Below are 25,284 nucleotides of genomic sequence, written 5' to 3' on the forward strand. Positions count from 1 at the left end.
AGAACATCAGCACAACTCTCACTGAAATGTACATTCACTTCCTGCTGATACAGATGAACAGGAAAAGTCAGAAGTATGATGAACAAGAAGAAGGAGAACGTACAAAGCATTTACAATTAAATAAAAAGATGATTTTGAAGTTAGCCAAGCTAGCATTTAAACAACTGAAGAAGAAAAACATTGTGTTCTATGAGAAAGATCTGAGAGAATGTGGTATTGATGTGTGTAAAGACACTGAGTTCACAGGAATAATCGCTGAGATCTTTAAGATGGAAGATGGACTTTATAAGACAAAGGCCTTCTGCTTTGTGCATCTGAGTGTTCAAGAGTTTCTCGCTGCAGTGCATGTGTTCATCTGCTACCTGAACAAGAACAGACAGGAGCTTTGGTTTTTCTTTGAAGATTCACAAACTACAGTCTTACAAAAGCTTCTATTCTTTTTTAGAAATGTCAAATTTCATGACTTAACAAAGATGGCCACTGATAAAGCAATGCAGAGTCAGAGAGGACATCTGGACTTGTTCCTGCGGTTTCTCATGGGAATTTCACTGGAATCCAGTCAAAATCTACTCAAAGGCCTGTTCACACACACTGAAGACACCACAGAGAGCATCAGACAAACAACTGAATACATTAAACAAGTACAAAACAAGAATATCAGAGATGAAGCTTCAGTCAACCTATTCTACTGCTTACTTGAGCTCAAAGATCATTCATCATATGAGGAAATACAGAGTTACCTCAGTTCAGATGAACACCCAAGTAGAGACCTCTCATCTTCAATGTGCACAGTGCTGACTTACATACTGCTGATATCAGAGAAGGTGCTGGATGAGTTCAACCCAGAGAGGTTCACATTATCATCTTCAAACTACACAAAGCTCATTCCAGCTGTAAGATGCTGCAGAAGAGCACTGTGAGTAATTTCACTGACTGTTGTTCAATCAAACATTTTGTTCTACATCACTAAACAATTAAGTGTCAGAATAATATTTCCCCAAATTATAAAGAGTGCAATGTTTTTTGCAGAAAAACTGAACATCAGAAAATAATTTGCCTTAAAACACTGTTTTGTCAGATTTGACAGCTGTGGTTTTGATAAAACATGCTGTGAAACTGTGTCTATTGCTCTACAATCACCGAACTCCCATCTGACAGAGCTGGATCTGAGTCGCAATCACCTGCAGGATTCAGGAGTAAAGCTGATTTATGATGGACTGAAGAGTCTATACTGTCGACTGAACATACTGAGGTTTGACATTCACATTCACTGAATCACTATTTGCTAGCTATAGTTAAACACTTGTCTATATTGTAGTATGATTGTATCAGTGGCATTTTCTCCAAGAACACAAGGTAGGTAATCAAAAAACCTGATGAGAAAACAGTCAGGGTTCCCAACCATCCTGGAAACCTGGGATTTTGTAATGCAGTGTTCCAGTTATGAGAATGAAATAATACCATAACTTACTTAACCATAACTAACATAACTTAATGACTTCTTTCAGTTGTTTGTTTTGTGTCTTGACAACGACTGTGACCGGATCATTAAGTCAGTGAGATGAACTGGATCAGTTTGATTCATGAATGATTTGTGGCAGTGTTGAGCACAAATGCACAGATGAATTATGAGCTTAACTCTCAGGAGTTGACCCTGAGGCATTTTTCAGACCTTGAAGATGTTGTGACATTTGTATTTACTTATGTTACTTAAGACATTTTAATGGATAATGCGGTAACACTTTAACAGTAATAAACTGTTGTTAATACATTAATAGACTATAAACAAACAGAGAGCTCTTCATTCATTGTCACTGTCATTAAAATTTTTTTATTGTTTAATCAGCTCATATATAAAGAGTTAGATAATGCTTTGCAATCAATTTAACCGCAAATAGTTCTCACTTTAAATGATGTCATGGTATATCAAAAAATGTAATCAATTAAGTGCTTAGGGGTATAAAGTGAATATCATTAGATATGGGACCTGAAGTGGGTCTCATGCTAGGGGAGACTACCAAATTCAGATCTTAGAGACAAACCTGTCCTCAGGGGAAACACCACACCACGGAGAGTTATAGGTGGAATTACACACATGAGGCCACATAAGGAGCCACTACATATGGGGCATAAATCCAACCAAGAGTTAGCAAAGTAATCATACCTTGTGTTGAATTTTTGTTCCTCCACCAAACTCTGCCATGTCCATAAGTGCCAAGTGATGGAGAAGGTGTCCAGGGTTCATGTCAGGAAACCTCCTGAAACCAACTGAAGTGTAATCACCATTAGGGGAAGCGCTTAAGCAAGCTCTACACCCAAACAGAGTGCTGAGTCAAGAGCTTGTGTTTAAGACTCTAGCCAACCCCGGGTCCATGTGCAAATTGTAAAATCAAGTGTATTAGGTGTAGCCCAACCTACAGCTCTGTACATGTCTGTTAACGAGGCCCCGTTTACAAGAGCTGCCGAGGCAGTGATGCCCCCGGTTGAGTGGGTTCTCACTCCAAGTGGGCAGGGTAAGCCTCTGGATTGTTAGGCCGTACGGATCGCATCCACAGGGTTTCTGGAGGCTTCCTGGTCATGTCCAGGGACCATAGAAGGAAGTTCCAGAAATCTAGGTGTGGGTACCAGATTGTGCCCTTCCCTGAGGAAGGAGGTTCCTTCTCAGGGGGATGTGTCAGGAAGGAAACAATGGTAGGATCATGAGCTCCGAGAACCAAGTTCTGTTGGACCGAACAAGGCTACCAAGAGAATCTGTTCCGAGACCTTCCCGACATTGCACCGTGTCTGTGCAATAAGGCTCACTGGGAATAAGCCGTACAGTCAGCTGAGTGCCAATGGATCTGATCCGAGGGAGTCCTCGGCCAGGCCGTACCACCACTGGCAATGAGTGGATTCTGTTGAGGCAACAGATCTACCTGTGCCTGGCCGAATTGACTTCAAAACAGCCGGACCGTCTGAGGGTGGAGCCTCCACTCACCTCGGGGCGAACCTGTCGCCCGGAAAGTGAGTGGTGCACAGAAGCCTGAGTCTGCTGGCTCTAGGGCTGGAGATGGTGGGTGAGTTGTGACATGCAGAAGTAGCGGACACCGTCCTGATGGTCAGTGTACGCCACAGTCGCTGTGTTGTCAGCGCCGACCAAACACGCTTGCCCCAACAGAGGCTGAAACCCCTTCAGGGCCCAAAGCATTGTCATCAACTCCAGGCAATTAAATACCCAAGCAGCCGAGGGCCCAACAGAACCCCGAGGCTGCATACCCGTTGCACATGTCGCCCCAGCTTGACTTGGAAGCAACTGTTGAGACACCGTGTGTCTAGACACTTGTGGAGAACCAATGTGTCCCCAAGGCCTGAAGGTTTGCAACACAAAGTGTGACGTGCACATGATGTGAGCCTGGGTGCCATGCCCATCTTGGGACTTGGTATGAAGTCAGTGCTACAGCGGTTCCATATGCATCAGGTCCAGCAGTGTGACCACAGCTGATGATGCCATATGTCCCAGAAGCCCTGGTACATGAAGGGGGCCGCTGTACTTAACCAGAGTGCACTCACGCACTACAGCACTGACTATGCACAGTCTTAGGCAAGACATGAAGAACAGTGACCGAGTCCATACAGAGACAAAAGCAACCCCGTACTGAGGAGAGTTTACTCAAGCAAAACATGAATCAACAACAAACGCTGCATCAGCGTGAGCATAATTTAACACTGAACACAATGGTCGTTTTGATCATTTGGGAAGGTAAGCTGCAACCAGGATGACACAGAGGGAAAGGCATGTTTACCAACACAGTCGCAACCGTGCCTGCTCTTCAAGATCACCGTTGAAGCACGCAGGGGAACTCTCACAACGCTTATCTGTTTTTGAGAAAAGAGAGACCACTGCTTGCGTCATGAATCCAACGACGAAGAGGTGAATGGTGCAGCTTCTCACAGAGAGACACTGTAGTCGACTCCGAAGAAACAGAATGAGTGAGCAGAGCATGCACTGCCCTATTTATAACCCTAATGTTCGGGGCATGGCCAGCTATGCAGATCTGCACACCCAATTTCATTGGCCTTTTCTCAAACTATCAGAGGTGTTTGGGCTTGGTCGTGGACCATCCCGCAGTGTTGCAGATCTCCTGCATAGGGACACCTGCCAAGAGGGCCTTGGAGGCCGCCATACCTCAGGTGGAGTGAGCCTTGACCTCCAGAGGCGAAGGGAGATCAGAGGACTCATAGGATAAGGAAATGGCATCTACAATCCACCTGCTGAGGGTCTGTTTCAAGGCAGGGAAACCCGTTTTGGGGGGACCATAGTAAACTAGCAGTTAGTCCGCTGGAGGATGGTCTCAACAACTTCAGTTGAGAGACTGGACGCTATGAGCTGTGCCCCCTCAGGGGCCACACCCACAGCTCCGGGCGGGGGTGAAGGATGATGCCCCCCACCTGTGAAAGGAGATCCCTCCTGACAGGAATCTCCCATCAGAGAACCATACTCGGCACTGCCGAGCCGCCAAACTCTCTGACTGAGCTGAAATCAACCAATCGTTGAAGTAGTTGAGTATGTGAATGCCCTGGAGTTGTAGGGGGGCCAGAGCTGCATCCACACACTTCTTAAACATATGGGGTGAGAGTGCTAGGCCGAAGGGAAGAAACTGATATTTGTATGCTTCGCTCCTGAAAGCAAACATCAGGAACTTCTTGTGTTGAGGCAGGATGGAGACGTGGAAGTATGCATCCTTGAGATCTATCATGACAAACCAGTCCTCGGACCTTATTTGAGACACAACCTGCTTGACAGTAAGCATCTTGAACTTCAACCACATGACTGAGTGGTTGAGTCGGCGCAGATCTAGAATGGGACGCATCCTTCTTCGGAACAATATTTACTTGTTTTCAATATGGTTGTTTTGTTCTTTACACAGGCTATGTGGATGTAATCTCACTGCTCATTCCTGTGAAAGTTTGTTCTCAAACTTCCTGAGAGAGCTGGACCTGAGTAATAATGATCTGCAGGATTCTGGAGTAAAGCATCTTTCTGATGGACTGAAGAGTCCAAACTGTCAGCTAGAGATTCTGAGGTAAATGGTTTTAATAAAATAAATAAGCAAAGTGTGTTTATTAAATTGTAAAGCTTGCGATGTAATTTGATATAATTATACAGTGCAGCACTATGTTTATATTCATGCAAAAAGCTCATGGTTCATTGATTTCAGTGTCTTTCTGGATTTGAAAATACAACATGCATCAAACATCTGCCCTTTATTTGATTGGCCATCCTAATCACTAGTTGATATTGTCTGGTGTACTGTTAGTTTAAATGTTTTTGTCATCCAAACAAATGGTTAATATGTGTGTAATGAGTGCAGCAGAACAACATGAAGAATATCTAATATTAACCCCTTAGCATTCTTATGAAATGTAACTAAACTCGAAATGTACAACAGGTGCTACAATGAAATGCTAACATGTTAACATCAAATCAGGGTTCTACACTTACATTTCTTTTTAGTATTTTTACATAGTCGTATACAGTAGCTTTCAGTCACAAATGCAACTTGGTACCTATATAAAAGACTCGTTTATATCTTGCTGTTTGATAGGGGATCAAATACTTATTTTACTCATTAAAATGCAAATCAATTTATAACTTTTTTTAAAATGTGTTTTCCTCGATTTTTTAGTTGTTATTCTGTCTCTCACTATTAAAATAAACCTACCATTAAAATTATAGACTGATCATTTCTTTGTCAGTGGGCAAACCCCCACTGTGTAAACAATGATTTTTGATCGTGGAGACATTTTTATCGTCCATGATCAAACATCTTAATTTTGGAGAAATAACATAATATTGTGCTATTCTATCAGTTGCAGTCCTGGTACCTCCATCTCAATATACTGTACAATGTGACATACATTCACATCGGTGTTAACTCAACGGTAGAGTTACACTCACAGGACACTGCACTTATTCACAATCACAAAAGTACATTATTTGCTTTAAAGCCTTGCTGGTAAAACATTTCATAAGCATGCTGTTCCAGTGTGTGTACACCTGAAGAGTGCTCCTGTCAAATAGCACATAGTTACTGAACTAAGTTACATATTGCATCTGATTGCGTTAACACTGTCAAAACACACAAGGTTTACATATGACAACAGTTGCTTATGTCTAAAGTGAAAGTAAACAGTTGAAATAAAAATGGATGCATGTCTGTATATTTGATAGGTGCAGCTCTTAAAGAGACAGCTGACCAATTATACTAAACATGCTGCTGCTTGTCATTAAAGGGATAGTTCACCCAAAATTATATTTCCATCATTCTCATGTTGTCCTAAACCTGTATTAACCCTCTGGGGTCGAAAAACGCGCCGACGCGGTTTGTGGCCGTTTTTCTGATAACGCCAAAACGAACTTCATTTTCTCCGTCATTTCTGATCGTACAGATAAGAGCAATACACCAATGGAATCTGTAAGGAATTCACTTTTATTTGTGTACACTCATAGTAACAACAACACTCTGTGGTTTTGTGAAATAAAGCAAACAAACAGGGTATGCAGTCTGCCGCGTTGTTGTCTGTGATCGTCATTAAGAAATGCATCACTAAAATGAACTAAAACTCAGCGAATACTCCACACAGAGACATGAGAGAGATATCTATAGAAAGCTTGATATGTCTACTTTTAAATGGAGTAAGTCTTATCGAAAACAAATATCATGTGTTAAACTAATCTGTATGAAACCAACCCCATGTCCAGTCTTTCTCCTCCGACCTAATTATTTTTAATTTGTTCACGCCCACAAGCTGCTTTCGGTTTGTTATTATAATCAGCCACGTGGAGGCGCGCGCGACGAACCGCCCACATCAACGTAAACAACGCGGGAGATTCACTTCATTGTTCGGCTACTCGCATCATCTCGGCTACTTCATCTTGTTACTGAAGAAGATGCGCTGTGAGGAGAAACATTTATATTTCCCTCGGAGGAAGAGCGCGATGTGACGCACGGCGAGATCCACCGAAATAGTAAGTCTTTCTTTTATCAGCCTACTTACGTTAGTTGCTGTGTTACTGTGATATAACTTGTAGACATTATAGTAGTTAGATTTTTTCCAAACTATAATTGCTGACTACGTGTAATCAAGTGAAACGTTATGAAGTATGTTTCATTTCATTGCGTCGAAATGTTTGATGATGCCAGGATGTTTTTAATGTTCTATAAAATAAAAATGACGCGATATAAAAGTAATAGTGTTTACATTGTAACACTGAATGACGGAGTCTAAGATTGTTTAGACAAAACTACTGTCATATACTTTGTTCACGAATAGATGTTTATGACGTGCTTAACAATAATACATTAGTTTCCCAGACATAAAATGGCTTTGTATTGTATAAGACATATAAAGCATGCTTGCTTATTACTCTAACATCACATTTATTTATTTATTTATACATTCATTCATTCATTCATTTATTCGTTTATTTAACGTATAACAATAGGATAATATTACTTTAGTATTAATACTATGTTAATGAATAGATGTTTAACATGTTAAACAATAATAATTAGTTTCTCAGATATAAAATGCTATTTTTTGAAGACAGTATAAAGCATGTGTGAGTCTATGACTACAAAATCATATTATATGTATATATTACAGATGCTCATGATATTAACATGCTTACAGATGTTTTTTTTTCTAGTGATCTGATTCCTGCACCACAGATGAATGCTACATGAAGAGTACTGTACCAACATCAGATGTTCAACTACACTGATTTTTTTTTTATTTATTGTAAAACAATTTCCTGTTTTGTTCAGTTTTACTGATGATGAGTTTTGTTTCTTTAATCCATGGAAAGAAGCAGCAATCACTTAAATATCAGGTATAATTTACTTGTTTCACTTGTTGAACAGAATTCAGAAAACAGTTTTCAGGAATGACACAAAGTCTGTTCACGTCTCTATGGTTAGATCAGTGTAGTGCTTTTGATAATGTGCTTTTGATCTTCATTATGTATGTTTTGATGATACAGTGTTGTAAATAAAATACAAATAGTCTAAAACTCCATTCTTTGAATCTCTCATTGTTTCTATCTGACAGTCACAGTCTCATTGATGGGCCATTAGGGAGGGCTCTTTGTCTCTCAGGTGTGAATCACTAAATATTCATGGTCGTTGTCACTCCCTCGCATATTCCCTTTCAGTCACAAAACATGTTTTAGAAAATTTAAGTCAATATATTGTTTTCTGTAAATGCGTGAATGAGATGATTTTCACATCATTTGGTAGAAAAAACTCTAGACTACCACATCCAGTTCTCAAAAGTCTAGTGAACTAATGTTCTGAATGTGTTTCATGGCCTTATTTCAGTGACTTAAAGATTTTAGTTTTTCACTAACCACGCATAAACGTTGTTTTCTCAAAAACACAAACATGTACATTAATGTTGCTTGCATATTATTGTAGCCCAGTTTGTGCTGATTACAATGTAATCAGACTTTAGCCATTAATATGTTTTTAAGATACTGAAAAAAGCACAAATGTGAGAGCATGTCAAAACTTATCCAGGGCCCCAAAACACCCTCAGACCCCAGAGGGTTAATTTCTTTCTTGTGCTAATCACAAAATAAGATATTTTGAAGAGTGTGGGCCTAACCAAAAAGTAGCTGGTCCCTATTGAAATTAATAATAGAAAATATCAAATAAATAATGTTCAACAGAAAACAGAAACTCATTCACATTTAAAACAACCTGAGAGTGAGTAAAAAAGAGATTGTATAAATATAAAACACTATGACGGAATTGACAGACAAATGACAGAATTTTCATTTTTGGGTGAATTATTCTTTTAATGTTAATAAAACAAAAATAAAAAAAAATCGAAAAATCACGCACTGCTCTTGACTGAAGAACTTTAAAACAGTTGCTTTAATAAGAAACAATGTTAAATTGATGTATATAATGTATAAGTATGTAGTGTATCACTTTGGCCTAAATATCTGCCATTCTTTTCTGTTACCTTTAAAGGCTTTGTTTTTAAAGAAAGGAAATTAATTTGACTGTACTGCTCGGTAACCTTGCAAAATAGTAAAACCAACATGACAAAGAATCGTGATAAAATCGTGAATCGTGATATTTCTGGGAAAAAAAATCATATATGATGTTTTTGTCATATCACCCACCCCTCTCTCTCTCTCTCTCTCTCTCTGTATATATATATATATATATATATATATATATATATATATATTTTTTTTTTTTTTAATACTTTTTTTAATCCATGGCTGCAATGGGTATAAATGTGTGAAAGATTTGTCTGATTGTCACGTGGACTATTGCTGTGTTTTTAGATTGTCTGGCTGTATGGTGACAGAGAAAGGCTGTCGTTTAGTGTTTTCAGCTCTGAGTTTAAACCCCTCACACCTGAGAGAGCTGGATCTGAGCTACAATCACCCAGGAGATTCAGGAGTCAAACTACTCACTGAAAAACTGTTGGATTCAACCTGCTCACTGGACAAACTCAAGTATGTCTAGCAGGAAGATTTTACATTTTTCTATTTCAACTCCTCAGTGGCTATGTGCTATATACTCTACACTTATACACATATTTACATACACACACACACACACACACATATATATATATATATATATATATATATATATATATATATATATATATATATATATATATATATATATATATATATATACAGTCGCACAGAACGGTGCAGAAGTCTTAGGCTACTAGTATTTTCACCAGCTAAAAAAAAAATTGTGTTATTTCTATCTTCTACTGTAGTGTCAGTAGAAAATATCAGTTTACATTATCAAACATTCATTTGGCTATTAATTTTAATAACCCATTGAGACCAAGGAGTCTGACAACAGCCAGTGCTCTGCACAGAGATCTGATCCCACCATCATCTGGAATGACATGAAGAAACAAAAAACTGAGACAATTCAGATGAACTGTGGTAACATCTCAGTGATGCTTGAGATGCACTGGTGGTTATCAGACTCCTTGTGCAAACAAAAATCCCACTGGATTATTACATTTAATGGAGATAGAAGATAGAAATAAGATAGAAATAATAGAAATAGAAATAATAATAAGATAGAAAGATAGAAAACTGACATTAAACCATTTTAGCTGGTGAAAACACTAGTGGCCTAAAACTTTGGCACAGTACTGTTTATATATGAAAAGTTCAGATGCAAAACCAGCTAAAAGCCATCTCGGTCAAAAATAAGATAATGATACTGAGTGAATGCTCTCGACACATATTATACATCCATATTATACTCGCTAAATTCCAGCCTCAGCCCAGAAGTACCAGACATACCCGAACTTACCAGAAGTATCAGAAGTACCAGAACTTACATAGGAACCTATACATCTGAGCCTGATAAAAATGCATTTTTTAAAGAAAGACGTCAGATGGATTTAGCTGGTTTTGCATCTGAACTCTTCATATATATACAGTGATTCTTTTTTTTTTTTCAGTTTAATGTATGAAAAATATTTAACACGATTAACACAGGGGCAGGGATAGGGTTAGACACACTCACAACTGCTGCTTCTGTCTCTTTTCTTTTTCTTGACAAGAAATGTGTTTATTTAGAAATAGAACATCTTTACAATGAGACTTTTCAGATGCACTCTGCAACTTCACCTCAGCACTTGGTGCTAGTCCGACAAACATGGAAACAGTACCGGTTATGAGGGGCTTCAGTAGAACAAAAGTGAACTGCAGTCAGATGAGAGGTTGTCAGGCCATATGTAGGTAAAAATGAAATTTTCTGTTCTGTCAACCGTTTTACTGTGCTGGTAGGCTGCATTTTTGATCAAATAAATGCAGCCTTTATAAGGAACTTTTAAAAAACATTAAAATCTTACTGATCCCAAAGTGTATAAAATCCCTATATACATACATACATTTTAATGTTTTTTAAAAGTTCCTTATAAAGGCTGCATTTATTTGATCAAAAATAAAAATAAAATAGTAATATAATGAAATATAATTGCAATATAAAGTAATAGGTTTCTATTTTAAAATACTTTAAATAAGTATGTATGTATTTATCTGATGCAAAGGGTTTTTTTTATCACCCATTACTTCAGTCTTCATTGTCTTCACAGTCACAAGATCCTTCAGAAATCATTCTGATTTATTTTAGAAATCATTCTGAGTTATTTTAAATTGTAATAATATTTCACAACAATTTAACTACTTTTATTTACTATTTACAACAGCATAGCAAGACCCAATGAACTAGGAGTGTGTTCAATACATATGACAATGTACTACTTGATGATAAGGGTATTGATGCAGCTGTTTCTGTATCAGTTCCACAGCAGGTGCACAGCAGTGGAGCGCACTTAACTTGAATGAAAAAAAAAACAACAACAAACAGATTAAAACAGAAAAAACAGTGAATAGAGGATATTATAGACTAAACAAAGTTTAATCAGGCCACAGAGGAACACAACTGATGTTGCCTGATATAAAGAGACGTAAACCCTGAAACAGAGCTTCACATTTGCAATAGTGAGATATCTGCTAAATGTGTTACCTATTTTTGTCAACCTGGCAACCATGTGAACATGCTCTCTCTCTACTTTAGATAAAAGTGCTGCTATTTGTTTATCATTTATCAGTGCAGCTGTGACTTTAATTGATTCCAATAACAATGATGTTACAAACTCCTTGCAGAGATAGATAATGCAGCTCTTCAGCAGTTAAAATATTTTATTGGTACGATTTGCAGGGAAGCACTTAAGTTTGTGTTTGAATGTGTGTGTGTGTGTGAACTACAGTGAAGACACTCATTAGTTTACGACACTTCTCTTTTTTTAAGCTTGTGATTGTGAGATTGTGTTATTATTTGTGTAGTAATCACTTACCAGCAATGTAAAGATGCTTTTATTAATATGTGAGCTTGATTGTCTGTTCTGCCTATATTTAGCTATCAGTATGCAGGGTGTAATAAACAGCTGTTTCACTTAATTCTGCTGAGGTGAAATTTATTGCAGTCCCATATCCAGATACACAGCCCTACTAGCAACCACCCCATGTACCCTAGCAACTGCACGGCAAAACCCTAGCAACCACCTTGTGTACCTTTGCAACAGCATAGCAACAGCCCTGCCACCACTCCAAGTACCCTAGCAATCACCTTGGCAACCACATAGCAGCAGCCTAGCAACCACCCCAAGTACCTTAGCAACTGCATAGCAACCACCCAAATACATTGGCAACTGCATAGCAACAGTTTGTTTACTGACTGAATGTGTGTGTGTGTGTGTGTGAACTACAGTGAAGACAGCACTTTAGTTTACAACACTTCTCATTCTTATTTTTATTTATTAAAGGTAGAGAGTGGGTTGATTTGTGCAGTGATCACCTACCAGCAATGTAAAGATGATTTTATGAATATATGAGCTCAACTGTCTGCTCTGCTTGCAGTTATCTATGATCTAGAGTATTCAGTGTGTAATAAACAGCTGTTTCACTGCTGAAATTCACTGCAGTCCCGTATCCAGATACACAGCCCTACTAGCAACCACACCATGTATGCTAGCAACTGCACAGCAACACCCTAGCAACCACCTTGTGTACCTTGACAACCACATAGCAACACCCTAGCAACCACCCAGAATGTATCAAGCACACAGCAAATACCCTAGCAATGATATAGCAACAGCCTAACAACACCCCAAGCATCTTAGCAACTGCATAGCAACACTCTCGAAACCAGCCAGAACACCCTAGCCTCTACATAGTAACACCCTAGCAACCACACTGGGTGCTTTAACAACTACATAGCGACCACCCAGAACATGTCATTAACACCTTTGCAACCACCAAAGTACCCTGGCAACTACATAGCAACTCTGTAGCAACCACCCTGAGTACATTGGCAACTGCATCGAAGCAGTTTGTTGACTGACTGAATGTGATTCTGTGTGTGTTTTCTAGTGTGGATCATGGAGGAGAATCCAGGATTACAGCAGGACTGAAGAAATGTACGTCTACAAACACACACACACACACACACACACAGCTGTAGTGATTGTTGTTGTGTTATAAATGTGTCTGTTCTTATGTTCAGATGCCTGTTATCTCACACTGGATCCAAACACAGCAAACACTGAACTCAGACTGTCTGAGGAGAACAGAAAGGTGACACGTGTGGAAGAGTATCAGTCGTATCCTGATCATCCCGACAGATTTGATGTGTGTCAGGTGTTGTGTAGAGAGAGTGTGTGTGGACGCTGTTACTGGGAGATTGAGTGGAGTGGAGATGATGGTGTGTTTATATCAGTGTCATATAAGAGCATCAGGAGGATGGGAGTGGGTGATGGGTGTTTGTTTGGATATAATGATCAGTCCTGGAGTTTGATCTGTTCTCGCTCGTGTTACACGTTCATATACAATAAGATAGAGACTGATCTCCCTGTGAAGTTCATCAGTCGTAGAATAGGAGTGTATGTGGATGTGAGTGCAGGAACTCTGTCCTTCTACAGCATCTCTGACACAATGAGCCTCATCCACACAGTCCAGACCACATTCACTCAGCCGCTCTATCCTGGGTTTAGGTTTTATTGGTCTGGATCATCACTGAAACTGTGTTGATGAATCAGAATAGACTGATGAGAGATTCTACCCATAATGCTTTGAGCTGATGATGAATCAGTAACAGTGAGATGTTATGGAGTCTCTTCATGACATTAATACTGCAGCTCAACTTCTGTCACTCAAATAACAGAATAAATGTGTCAGAAATCCTAGACAGTAACATCAGTGTGTCTACATTTGTTTTTATTTTTGTCTCATCAGTCATTTGTTTTAATGTCAAAATGTAAAAATGTCACAAACATGATTGATGAAGATCTTGTAATTAATCTCTATTGTTTTTTACAGAAATAATAAACCCAATGAAAAATCAATTTGAGATCAGATTTTAATTGATGTTTGTATCATGAATATAATCGATTCCTCACAAGACTGAAATGAGTTTCTGACATTATAAAATATTACTTTAATCACAGCATTTAATAAAACATATTATTGTAACTAAAGTAAAGCTGTATTAAATGATTATAAGATCTCTTTTAATAAGTGAAAGAACCTGTCAAAATACATTTTAAAATATTTTCTGAGTTTTATGTTTTATAGTTTTGTTTTAATGAGTATATTATAGACAAAAATCATATTTCTTATTTACTTTTTATATATTGAATTAATATGAACAAGTATTATATTATAGATATAATGCAAACGTTACTTCAGCTGACATATTTATATCAACACCTTTTATTAATTTAAATTATTTAAACTTCAATTATTGCAATTATAACAAATCAATAAAAATGTAATTATAATAATACTCCTGTTGTCACACCCCTAGACTATTTGTATTGGTTTTTCCCTCATGTGTCAATATATGGTTGTTCATGTTCCTGTCCTTGTTGTGTCATTATTAGTTAATCACCATCACCTGTTTTGTGTATCATTAGCCACCCTTTATAAGTTGTTTGAGTTCAATGCTTTGTGTCCGGTCTCTTTAATGAATATGTGTGTTCCTGGCTCCCTTTTGTGGATTTACCTGTGTGGATTATATTAAAGATTTTACAGTGCATTTTATCGTCATGTTGCGCCTTCCTCCTCACGTGTTGTGACACCTGTGCTCTTAAATAAACAGTATGTATGCATGTACGTAATAATGCATTTATTAATAATAATAACAATAATAAACATTAATTTTATATAAGTAAAAAAACAAAACAATGAATATTACAGCAATCATATTATTTACATAATAATACAAAATTATTTGGTACAATTAAAATGGTACAATTGCTGTAAAATAAAGTCAGTATTTTAATTCTATTATTATTGTGTGTTATTGTACATTTTGTATTATTGTTGTTTTTTATATTAACCGTCTGGTTGTGTTCAGGTCAAACTGACCCGGAAAAGATATTCTTTTATCCAAAAATACTAGTTAATGTTATCGCATTGGACTCAAACTTACTGACTTTGTTCACACAGGGTATAAGTACTTCTCAGAATTCTTTTTTTTTTTTTTTTTTTGAATTTTTGTAATTTTTGTGGGTTTTATTTCACCTAGTCACACTTGTGGTGTTCCTGGTCAAAAATGACCGGACTCCCAACAACTGCTTATAAATCTCTCATTATGGTATATTAAAACCAAATATTATATTCATTATTTTTGTCAACTTGATTTCTTTCATTTAGGACTGGTTTTGTGTTTCTGTTTGCATCTGATTAATCGTAGGCCTCATTTTTCTGAGAGTAGTGAAAAAATAATTTTTATGAATGATTTTCACAATATGATATAAAAAAAATGAAAATTTACACTGTTTCTCACACTGGTGTGCTTTAATGTTTAATCAGGAAGTTTGCTTTTAAAAGCTTTTATTTTGTACGAAATTGCACAAAGTCACACTTGTCAAAAATGGCCAGCCATTGAAAGTGAATGGGGAAGATCACAAAAAACAATGATTTTATTTTCTGAAAAGGGGCACAAAGTAACACTTACGCTGTTCCGGTTAAATCTGACCATCGTGACTTACAAGAAAGAACGTCACAGGTTACGTATGTAACCATGGTTTTCTGAGAAGGGAACGAGACACTGCGTCCTCTAGAGGTCGCTATAGGGAACACCTCGGCATGAGTGGTGTCCTGAAGCATACATCTAAACACGACAATAACATTGGCGGGCGACAGCCTATGATGTCACTCCCATAGTATAACCGCAGTATAAAGGGGCATCTGAAGCTTGTGTTTTTTAGAGGACACAGTGTCTTGTTCCCTTTCAAGGGAACATCGAACTGTGTCCTCTAGAGTTCGCTATTGGGAATATTATACCCACGCTGCCATGCTGAGTGCTGAGTGCATGCCAAGCACAAGCCCAGCACCGAGTACCAACTCTACCAAGCTAAGAGTTGCCCCAAGGACGCCTAGATGGCTGTCAGTGACATTATCCCCTTCGGCCAAAGGCCTGAGCAGCATACCCCAAAGCTTACCTGTTAGGGGTCAGATATCCTGGACCCAGGGTAGATCTCAAAGGCTTGGAATCAGAAGAAGAGATTCCTTTAAGGAGATACGGGCAAGCACCTAGGAAGTAACTAGGCCCTGGCCTGTCACCCAGGGGCTACTGCCAGCTCTGCATGAGCTTGCTTAAGGAACTGTCTTCAACAGATCCTTGGTAGCAACACCCTTTTTAAGTCGGTATCACTAGGGATACATAGGTAGAGTGGGGCCCGAGGGAATCGTGGCCTGAGCCAACTCAAAGAATGGGAACGAAGTTGAGCGCGTAACCCATACCATACAGGTTTTTAGAAACAAACACAAGATGCTTAATGTGTGTCCTTACCACAACATGGATTTTAGAAAGTGCACAGAGATTTAACATGATTCTGCATGTACAGAGAGCTTGTCACGGAGCTCTGGGGAGTGGAGAATTTAACTCTCAAGAAGAGAGGAAATTCTGAACAACCCTCTGAAGTGTGGGAAGCATAGCTGAGTTCACAATGAAACAGTCTAGGGGGAAGGCTGGATAAGGCCAGACCCCCTGACATTGCTGTGGAGGCCACAGGGAATTCAACTCTTCAGCATAAGAGAGAAACGCAGGTGCTCAAAAGGGGGGCAGCATGCTCATAGGTTATCTCCTAGGGTGAGGAGAGCACTGCTAAGCTGGAGAGGCCTAAGCAGAGAGCTCAACTTTCAGGATGAGAGGGAAACTCAAATGCTCAGGGGGAAGCAGTGTGTTCATAAGTGACCCTCAGAGTGAGGGGAGCACTGCTGAACTCACCATGAGAGCAACCTAAAGGGGAGGGTGGAAAAAGGGCCTGACACCTTGGCATGGCTGCATGATGGATCCCACAGAACAGAGAATTCAACTTTCAGGATGAGAGGTAAACTTCTATGCTCAAAAGGGAGTGGCATGCTCAAAGTGACCCTCCATGGTGAGGGGAGCAATGCTAACTCGACCATAAAGCAACCTACCAGGGAGGCAGAAGGTGGCCCAACAACCTGGCATACCTGCTAACTGGAGCTCTAGAGGGTGGAGGCTCAGCTCTCAAAATAGGTGAGGAACTCAAACGCTCAATTTTGGCAGCGGCGTGCTCATAGGTGACACTCTAGGGTGAGGGGAGCACTGCAAAGCTTAACCAGTCAGAGAGCAAGCTAATAGGGAGGCAGAGAGTGGCCTAACAGACTGAGATTGCTGACTCACAGAGCTCTGGGGAGTGGAAATTCAACTCTCAGAATGAGAGGGATCTCAGGTGCTCAGAAGGGAGCAGCATGCTCATAAGTGACCTCTATGGTGAGGAGAGCAATGCTAGCTCAAACAAGAAGCAAGGAAGCAACCTAACAGGGAGGCATAGAGAGGCCTAACAGCCTGAGGTTGCTGACTCACAGAACTCTGGTGAGCAGAGAACTCAGCTCTCAGAAAGAGAGGCAACTTAGACGCTCAGTTTTAGGAGCAGCATGCTCATAGGTGACCCTCTAGAGTGAGGGAAGCACTGCAAGCTCAACCAGCATGAGAGCAACCTAACAGGAAGGCAAGAGGGGCCTAACAACCTGAGGTTGTTGTTGCTGAGAAAGCATGAGGCCAAAGGCTATAATCCAGGCTGCATCCAGTACTGACGGATGAGACCATCACCACAATCAGTTGACAGATAAAGAGGTTCTGACAGGTCAATATAGCGCCATCATAGCTCCTGCGCAGGTCCAACATAAGAGACTGCAATGCAAGTACAGAAGGCTCCTGCCCAACCCTGGTAGACAGAAAGGGTGATGGTGTCTGTAAGCATCATGGAGGTTCACAAGCCAACACTTGAGCATGGAGAGAAAGGGCTCTCGGAGTGCATATAATGTGATCATCCACATCCTATAATTCATTAGGAAATTACTGAAAGGGAGAAAATATCCCGTCAGGTCCTTTCCATGAACTGCCCTATGAACTGCGAATCGCGGGCAAAAGGCAGACAACCATGACGCGCAGCATGTATTCGGCTCCCACGAGAGCTAAACACATTCTGCCCACACGCTAGATTCCTCAGAAATCAAGAGAGCTGCCATCGCGAATGCGTCGCTATTCCTGCGGGAGGCGAACGCACTCATGCGAACTCGGGTACTAACACAGGAAAACAGTGAAGCACTCACCTCCCGTCTCAGTAGTCCCGCGAATGTATCACAATGAGCACAAGCTGTCTCCTTGTGAGTAGAGCATGTTCAATTCATGCTTATTCATCACGAGAAACAAGCAATGAAATCTTTGAGCGTATTCAACTATCTTGAGAGCTGAACACGCTTGCTCTTCACCACTAGGGTTGGGTACCGAAACCCATGTACCCATGTGACCAGTATGTACCGGACTGAATCAGAAAGCGAATTTCAGTGCCTCATTTTGGTGCCACTTAAATGCCTGAACTGTCGATTGAAATATTTGTCTTCTGGTGCTATGACACGGATGTAGAAGCATTGATTCATCAACATGCATGATTGCTAGTTAAATTTAAATACTGCATTCATGGGGTGTCAGAATGATCAGAAAATGTATTTACTAAATGAGAAAACTCACATGAACGTCGGAAAGATTTGATGATAGAAATCCAAGACATCTTTGTAGTTACTATCCATTTTCACATTTCAAATTAAAAGCACAAATCGTCTGGAAATGAGACCATCCGAGAAGCGTGTGAATGCTGCAACTATCATTACACTTGCTCTGACTGCAGCAGGTGGTTTTCCGTTAGCTTAGCTCGCTACATTAAACGCGTCTAACTTAAAATGCCAAAAGCGAAACATTCTAAAGTGTGGTTATATTATGACGCTATACGCGTCAAACCTAATGAAACATTTGATGGTATGTGGAATAAACTTGAAAGTAGAGGGATGCAGCGTGTTTGACAGTTTGCAGACATCAGCTGGAGAGGTGTCGTATTTTGCCAGAGACTGCAAATATGTGATGCGATTTAGGAAAACCCAACACATGGTGAAATTTTACCTTTTTTAGGTTTTGACACCATATGAAAGCTGAGTTCAGGCCCCTTTCCAAAACTTTAATTTTTTACATAACCTACGTTATGGCTATCTTAGTTTGGCTGATAGCGATGATTTTCAGGAATGGGATTTTGAGAAAAACAGCTTTAAAGTGAGACGGGTTTCACTTTCACTTTACGCGTTTAACGAGAGCTGTCTGTCAAGTTAGGAGCACTATACTGCATCATTACACAAACAGATTAACGTTTGTTTTCTGTTGATCACCCATTTTATGTTTAGTAAATAATGCAGCAACTTAAAAGTAGTAAAAGCGAGTGCAGCGCAACTGTTCGCACACTGTGATAAAACAGACTGTCATCGGACTCCTCTTTAGTAACTTTATCATCCGATCCTTCATCTCCGGATGTGAAATAGCCCATAACATCATTTAGGGCACTGACATCACCAAAACTGAGCAGACTGAGACGAGTAAGATCGGTTAAGTGAGCAGCTGCAGTACTTCAGACGGCGTTGTTGTGCTCCGCCATCTCACCATATTAAAATAAATAAATAAATACATACATAAATATATAACTTTGCTTGTCATACTTTACACAGGACTGGTGGAGAATGTGAACTTTCAGAGATGATAGACAAGATGTTATAGAATAATAATTTAATGAAAAACGAATATCCTGAAAACGTCCCACCGCGACATCCGACAGGTTTTCCCAGATCTCATCACATATAGTCATATTTCTGCAAAAGAATTGCTGAAATTTTAAGCTGTTAAATTATTGTAGTTGGGTTAGGTGGCTTAGGTTTTATTGTTGTTGCATTTTGCATTGACTTAATAATGTATAGTACTACTACTACTTTTTTTTTTTAATACATTGTTCAATTTAAAGAACTTTTTTGTCCAATAAAAATATATTCTTGTGTCATTCACCACTTTGTGGCTTTTTTAAAAGTATCGGTTCAGGCACCGTTTTGGCACCAGTACCATTTTAAAAGTATCGATTTGGCACCAGTATCGAAAAAAAACCAAACGATACCCAACCCTATTCACCACACACACAACCCATGAGCCGCATGAAACAGTGGGTAACAGAGCATGTGTATTCCTCGTGAGAAACAAGCAATGAATGCTACAAGCGCATTCAACTCCCCCAAGAGCCAGACATGCTTGCTCTTCACCACACACACAGACCACAACACATCACTTCCAGTAGTTTTCAGTAAAAAGTCCAATGAAGAATGCCATATCAGTCAGTAGGTTACAGTCTAGATGAGGCTGCACAGTTGTGTTGTTTTCACCCCATATGGACTCAAGACCTAAAAAAGAGAAAAATATTAATACACAGCAATTATTTACTTACATGGCTACTTTTCATGTAATAAGTGTCCAGTGTATTATCCTTTATGTAGACACTTGCAAGGGTTAACATAAAAGAAAAATCATTTACTAGTCTCACACATACCAGTACATCATTTAATTAAACAAAATTTGAGCAGAATTTGTGGCAAAGAGATGAAGAAAGAATTGAATTTTAGAGACAATTGTAACCAAAAAGCATACAGCCTCTGAGTTCAGTCTGTAAGAGATGACTCACCCCAAAATGATTTTTTTTTTCATTTCTTACTCATCCTAGTGTTGTTCCTTTGTTCTTCTCTATTTTGGACCACATGTTACAAAGTAATGTGTTACTGCCCAACACTGCCCTTGGGGTAAGCAGATAAACAATCAAATTTTCAATTGCGGGTGAACTATCCCCTAGTGAAAAAAAAAGTATACTTTATTGTATTTGTAATATATTTCCTGTTTCAATAGTACATTGCAAATATACTAACCAAAAATTGTACTAACTTTAAATATATAAAAAAGTGTATTACCACCATGCTTTTACATATTTTCACAATACAACTTTTAACACACTTTAAAATTATTTAATTTAGTATATTTTCTAAAAAATATATTCCAAAAATATACTTGAAATGTAGTTTTGTTTGTTTTTAAAAGTGTATTGATTTGCACTTTATGTAAATATATTTTAGTATTATTTTTAACTGTGTGCTGAAATGTAACAATGCATTGAAAGTATACTTTTAAAGTACATTATTAAAGAACTTGTTAGTATGCTTTAAGTTACATTTTGGAGTAATTTTTAAGTGTACTTCTTCATGCTTGCAACAGAAAGTAATAAAACATGATAAATGCATTTAAAGCCCATTTAAAACATTATTAAATGAAGTGTATGCATACAAAAGGCTACTCTTGTAATTGTGATTTAAGTATTTTAATAAATGTATACAATGTCACAGAGAGGTCCATGTACATCAATGCATTTATAATTTTATACCAACAGCACACCATACGAACACAAGAAAAAGTGTTTTACACTGTAAAACCAAATAGTATTCCTTGCTATAAAAATACTAGTAAGTTTACTCTATTTTAACCAATTATTTATATTTATCATCATGTAAAGTAACTGTCTATTTCAGATTGGATGTGAAAGCTGATGTCACTGGTATCTGGTAATTGTGTGAACTGGACATTGAACATACATTGGACAGTGGACATACATAGAGGCTGTTTTCATTGAGTGCCAAGGCCTGACACCTGACACCAGACAGTCAATTAATTTTGCATTGCTTTATTCTACATACATAAAATGTCCCTTGTCTTTTCAATTTGAGTTATATTCATAACAATTGATTTTGTTTACAATTACCTAATGTATTTGTCAGAGTGACAGTTAATGAATGTAACTAATAATTACAATACAATTTTCAAATTAAAACACTAAAAAGGATAATGTCTGTTAACCTGTATGACATCAGAGAAATGTTAACATAAAAGTATGTTGTTTGTAAATTACTGAAATATTAACTTTAATTAAAGATATTAATCTCAGGAGGAGACAGGAGAACAGAGTTTGGCTGACAAAGGCATTTTTGGTTCCATTGTATGCATGCTTAAAAATGTGATTTTTAATAAGATTTTTAAATGTTAAATATGATTAACAACACTGTGGGTTATGAATTTTTTGATGTTTTCACAGACCATTCTTAAACATGACATTAAAAAGGTTTGTCAGTGCAAAATTTGGTCAAAGAATGGACACAATGTATGCTTATGCCTATGTTATTTATTATAATATTTAGTACATAATTCTTTTTTCTGATTCCCTAAACTCTTAAGCAATGTTATATATTTGGCTGTTAATTAAACACAATAAAGAAAAACATGACATGCTTTTGTGGGTCCATTTTAAAAGTACAGTTCATTAAAAAATAAAAAAATAAATAAAAAACCTTAAAACTGTTGTTTCATTCTTCTGTAGAAGATACTTTGACAGAGTTGCCATTTTTGGGTGGACTGGGAGATTGGTAATTCTCAAACAGGTTTTTTCAAAAAAAAGTAAAAATAATAATAAGAGAAAATATGTGTCTGAATTTGAATATAGTTCAACATGATATCCAGTTTAATATGAAAAAAACAAGAAAATACTGGCTAATAAACAAACAAACAAAAAAAAGTGAAAGAAAGAATAACACAGGATACTCACACCAATTTTATTACCATCATGTCACCAGATGTCACCAAAGTCACCAAAATTTTAGATTGTGGCTTGTCTGAACTTACTGGAATTATAGAAGAAAAACTATATCTATATCTATCTATCTATCTATCTATCTATCTATCTATATATATATTCTTTTTTTTGCATAAAAATATGGAAATGTTAGAGGTAAATTTAAAAAAGAAAATCACCAAAAAAAAATCACACACAAATAAAAAATGCAAAAATTGATTATAGTAATGTGAAATTTGGGGAATCCCATTAAGAAATCAATAGTGGAAGACAACAGCAGCACGTTAACAGAACACGGATCCAATATTGTATACAACTATTTTGGATTACAAAACTAAAGGGCAGTCTCCGATAAACAATACAAAAAAAATGAAATTAGACGAAAGGCTTCGGAATGTCTGCTGACATATAGATAAATGGGTAAGCAAGCACTGCAGTTGAAGAAAACATACATATTTAAAATGGCTTTTTATTGAATTTTACTTGCTTACATGTATATTTTCCATTGTGATGATTGTGTCATTTTTGTGTCATTATGTCAACTCAGCCTAGATTATTTCGTATTTGTACTCACAGTCATTCGCTTTCTATCATAGCCTTTCATCACTCTTGTCAGTCCATGCCTCAGCTGTAAAGTTAGTTTGATGTTTGACATTCATTAGACATTCGGAGCCCAATCTAACTAATATAGACATAAATATATGCCCTTTACATTGCACAAGGCTTAATTTATATATATATATATATATATATATATAAATTAACCATATAAATGAATCAAATAATACTAAAATGTTCAGAAAAACATCCCTGTTATTGCACAATGCTTCGTTTTTGGAATTAGCCTTTTATGTGTTTTATAAAATTTTACAACTTTTAATGTATGCAATAATATAAATCCATTAAACGACAACAACATTTAAGCTAAAGGTATCAAATAAGTTATAAAATATTCTGAATATTATTGTCTATAATCCACAGGGCTTAATTTTTATATATGGTACTTTTACATACTCATTTAAATTTATTAAACTCTGCCACCGTTTGAAATAAAGGAATCAAAACAACTGTAAAATATTCTGAATATTATTCCCTATGGTGCAAAAAGCTTGTTGTTTTTTTCTGATTATTTATTATTTTTATATACTGTACTAAATCAATATTTTTGAAATGTTTTAGAGGTCGCGTTAACCGAAAATTGTCCATCATTGACAGAATTTTTTTTATCAATGACAGAAAAATCTGAAGGCCATCCGTCATTTTGATGGGGTGAAGGATGTCTGCAGAGCTTTGGGCAGGTCAGTTATGTTTATGTATTTGATTAAATTTGTTTATAGTAGTGATGTTACATATGACAGCGAGAACCTGATGCATGTATCGAGCACGCAGTGCAATTTCCAATGAAGCTCCGTTTAGAGGCGTGTATTGTTTCCACTGAATCACGTGGCTGATAACAAGTGTGATACTGATAACAAGTACAATACTGTACACACACAAGGTACACAAATTGTAGTATCATAATTTCACTATAACATTTACCTATGACTTGTATTTGTCATTAAAAATGCTCTTCACTTCAGGTTCTCGAAAGCAGATGATTGATGATGCACTGGTGAATATGATCATCAAAGACTCTCAGCCGTTTTCACTGGTGAAGGATGAAGGTTTAAGGGGTCTCATCCATGCTCTGGATCCTACCCATGTACTGCCAAGTAGGCAGGTGTGTGTAGAAATATTCAGAGTCCAGTTCAACAATTTACACTAGATAATATTTTAATAACCCTTCTTTTACATTTATTTTATTGTTGCACATATAGGCCTTGAAGAAAATGGTGGATTCAAAATATGAGGAAGCCAAGATCAAGGCAAAGGCTGAATTGGAAAATGTCAAGGCTGTGTCTTTAACTTCAGATGTGTGGACATCACTTAACATGGATGCTTACTTGGCCATAACCTGCCACTAGATTAATGGGAATGATAAGCTCACCACTGTCTTGCTGGGGTTAGAGCACTTTCCTGATAACTGCACAGCTGAAAATATAGCCCTCGTAAAAAAAATAAATAAATAAATAAAAAATAAATAAATAAAGTATATGGAGGAGTGGGAAATCAACGCAAAGGTCAAAAGCATTGTCACAGATGCAGCAGCAAATATGATTGCTTGTGCAAAGATTCTACAAGTGAGGCACACAATCTGCATTGCATATGCACTTAATTTAATGGTTAAAAAATCATTTGACCAAGTTTCTGCCCTCTGTAACCAAAGCAAAGAAAATTGTCACGTATCTCAGATCCAGCACCACTGCCAAAGAAAAGCTGACCCAGATACAGCAAGAAATGTGCAAACCTACTGTTAAACTTATCAATGAAGTGAAAACACAGTGGAACAGCACTTTTCAGATGCTTCAAAACCTTATGGAGAAAGGCAAGCTGTGGGGGCATCCCTAGCCTTTCTCAGGACAGCCTTACACCTTATTGTACAGTAGGTCAACAATTATGATGTTAATACAAGGAACCATGTTTTAGTTTGTAATACTCTCTTTTGTAAACTCCCTCGTCACGGTTCTCAATCTCGTTCGATGATGACGTATTGCTCTCCCGTGGACTCTTGGGACTGAAAAGTATCCATCGGTAAACACTCCAGAATGTGGGCTGAAGCAGTAAGACATCCAGGGA

At 37.8% G+C, this 25,284-nt stretch overlaps 1 protein-coding gene across 1 annotated transcript; it reads left to right on the forward strand.

Annotated features, from left to right (window-relative positions):
• The first annotated feature begins 4,806 nt into the window (after nt 1-4,806).
• Nucleotides 4,807-13,776, forward strand: LOC127161001 (ribonuclease inhibitor-like). The gene is made up of 5 exons (XM_051103651.1): nt 4,807-4,817; nt 4,908-5,063; nt 9,341-9,514; nt 12,974-13,020; nt 13,107-13,776. Exons 1-5 carry the CDS (start codon nt 4,807-4,809, stop codon nt 13,628-13,630), a joined length of 912 nt encoding a protein of 303 aa, XP_050959608.1. The 3' UTR covers nt 13,631-13,776.
• The last annotated feature ends 11,508 nt before the right edge of the window (nt 13,777-25,284 follow it).

The sequence above is a fragment of the Labeo rohita genome, unplaced genomic scaffold (assembly GCF_022985175.1).
Source record: "Labeo rohita strain BAU-BD-2019 unplaced genomic scaffold, IGBB_LRoh.1.0 scaffold_52, whole genome shotgun sequence".
Classification (NCBI taxonomy): Eukaryota; Metazoa; Chordata; class Actinopteri; order Cypriniformes; family Cyprinidae; genus Labeo; species Labeo rohita.

Bases quoted from the DNA above. Each gene is read 5' to 3' on its own strand.
- LOC127161001 (XM_051103651.1), top strand. The intron at 5,064-9,340 runs GTAAATGGTTTT...CTGTGTTTTTAG, and splicing joins TGTCAGCTAGAGATTCTGAG to ATTGTCTGGCTGTATGGTGA. The intron at 9,515-12,973 runs GTATGTCTAGCA...TGTGTTTTCTAG, and splicing joins TGCTCACTGGACAAACTCAA to TGTGGATCATGGAGGAGAAT.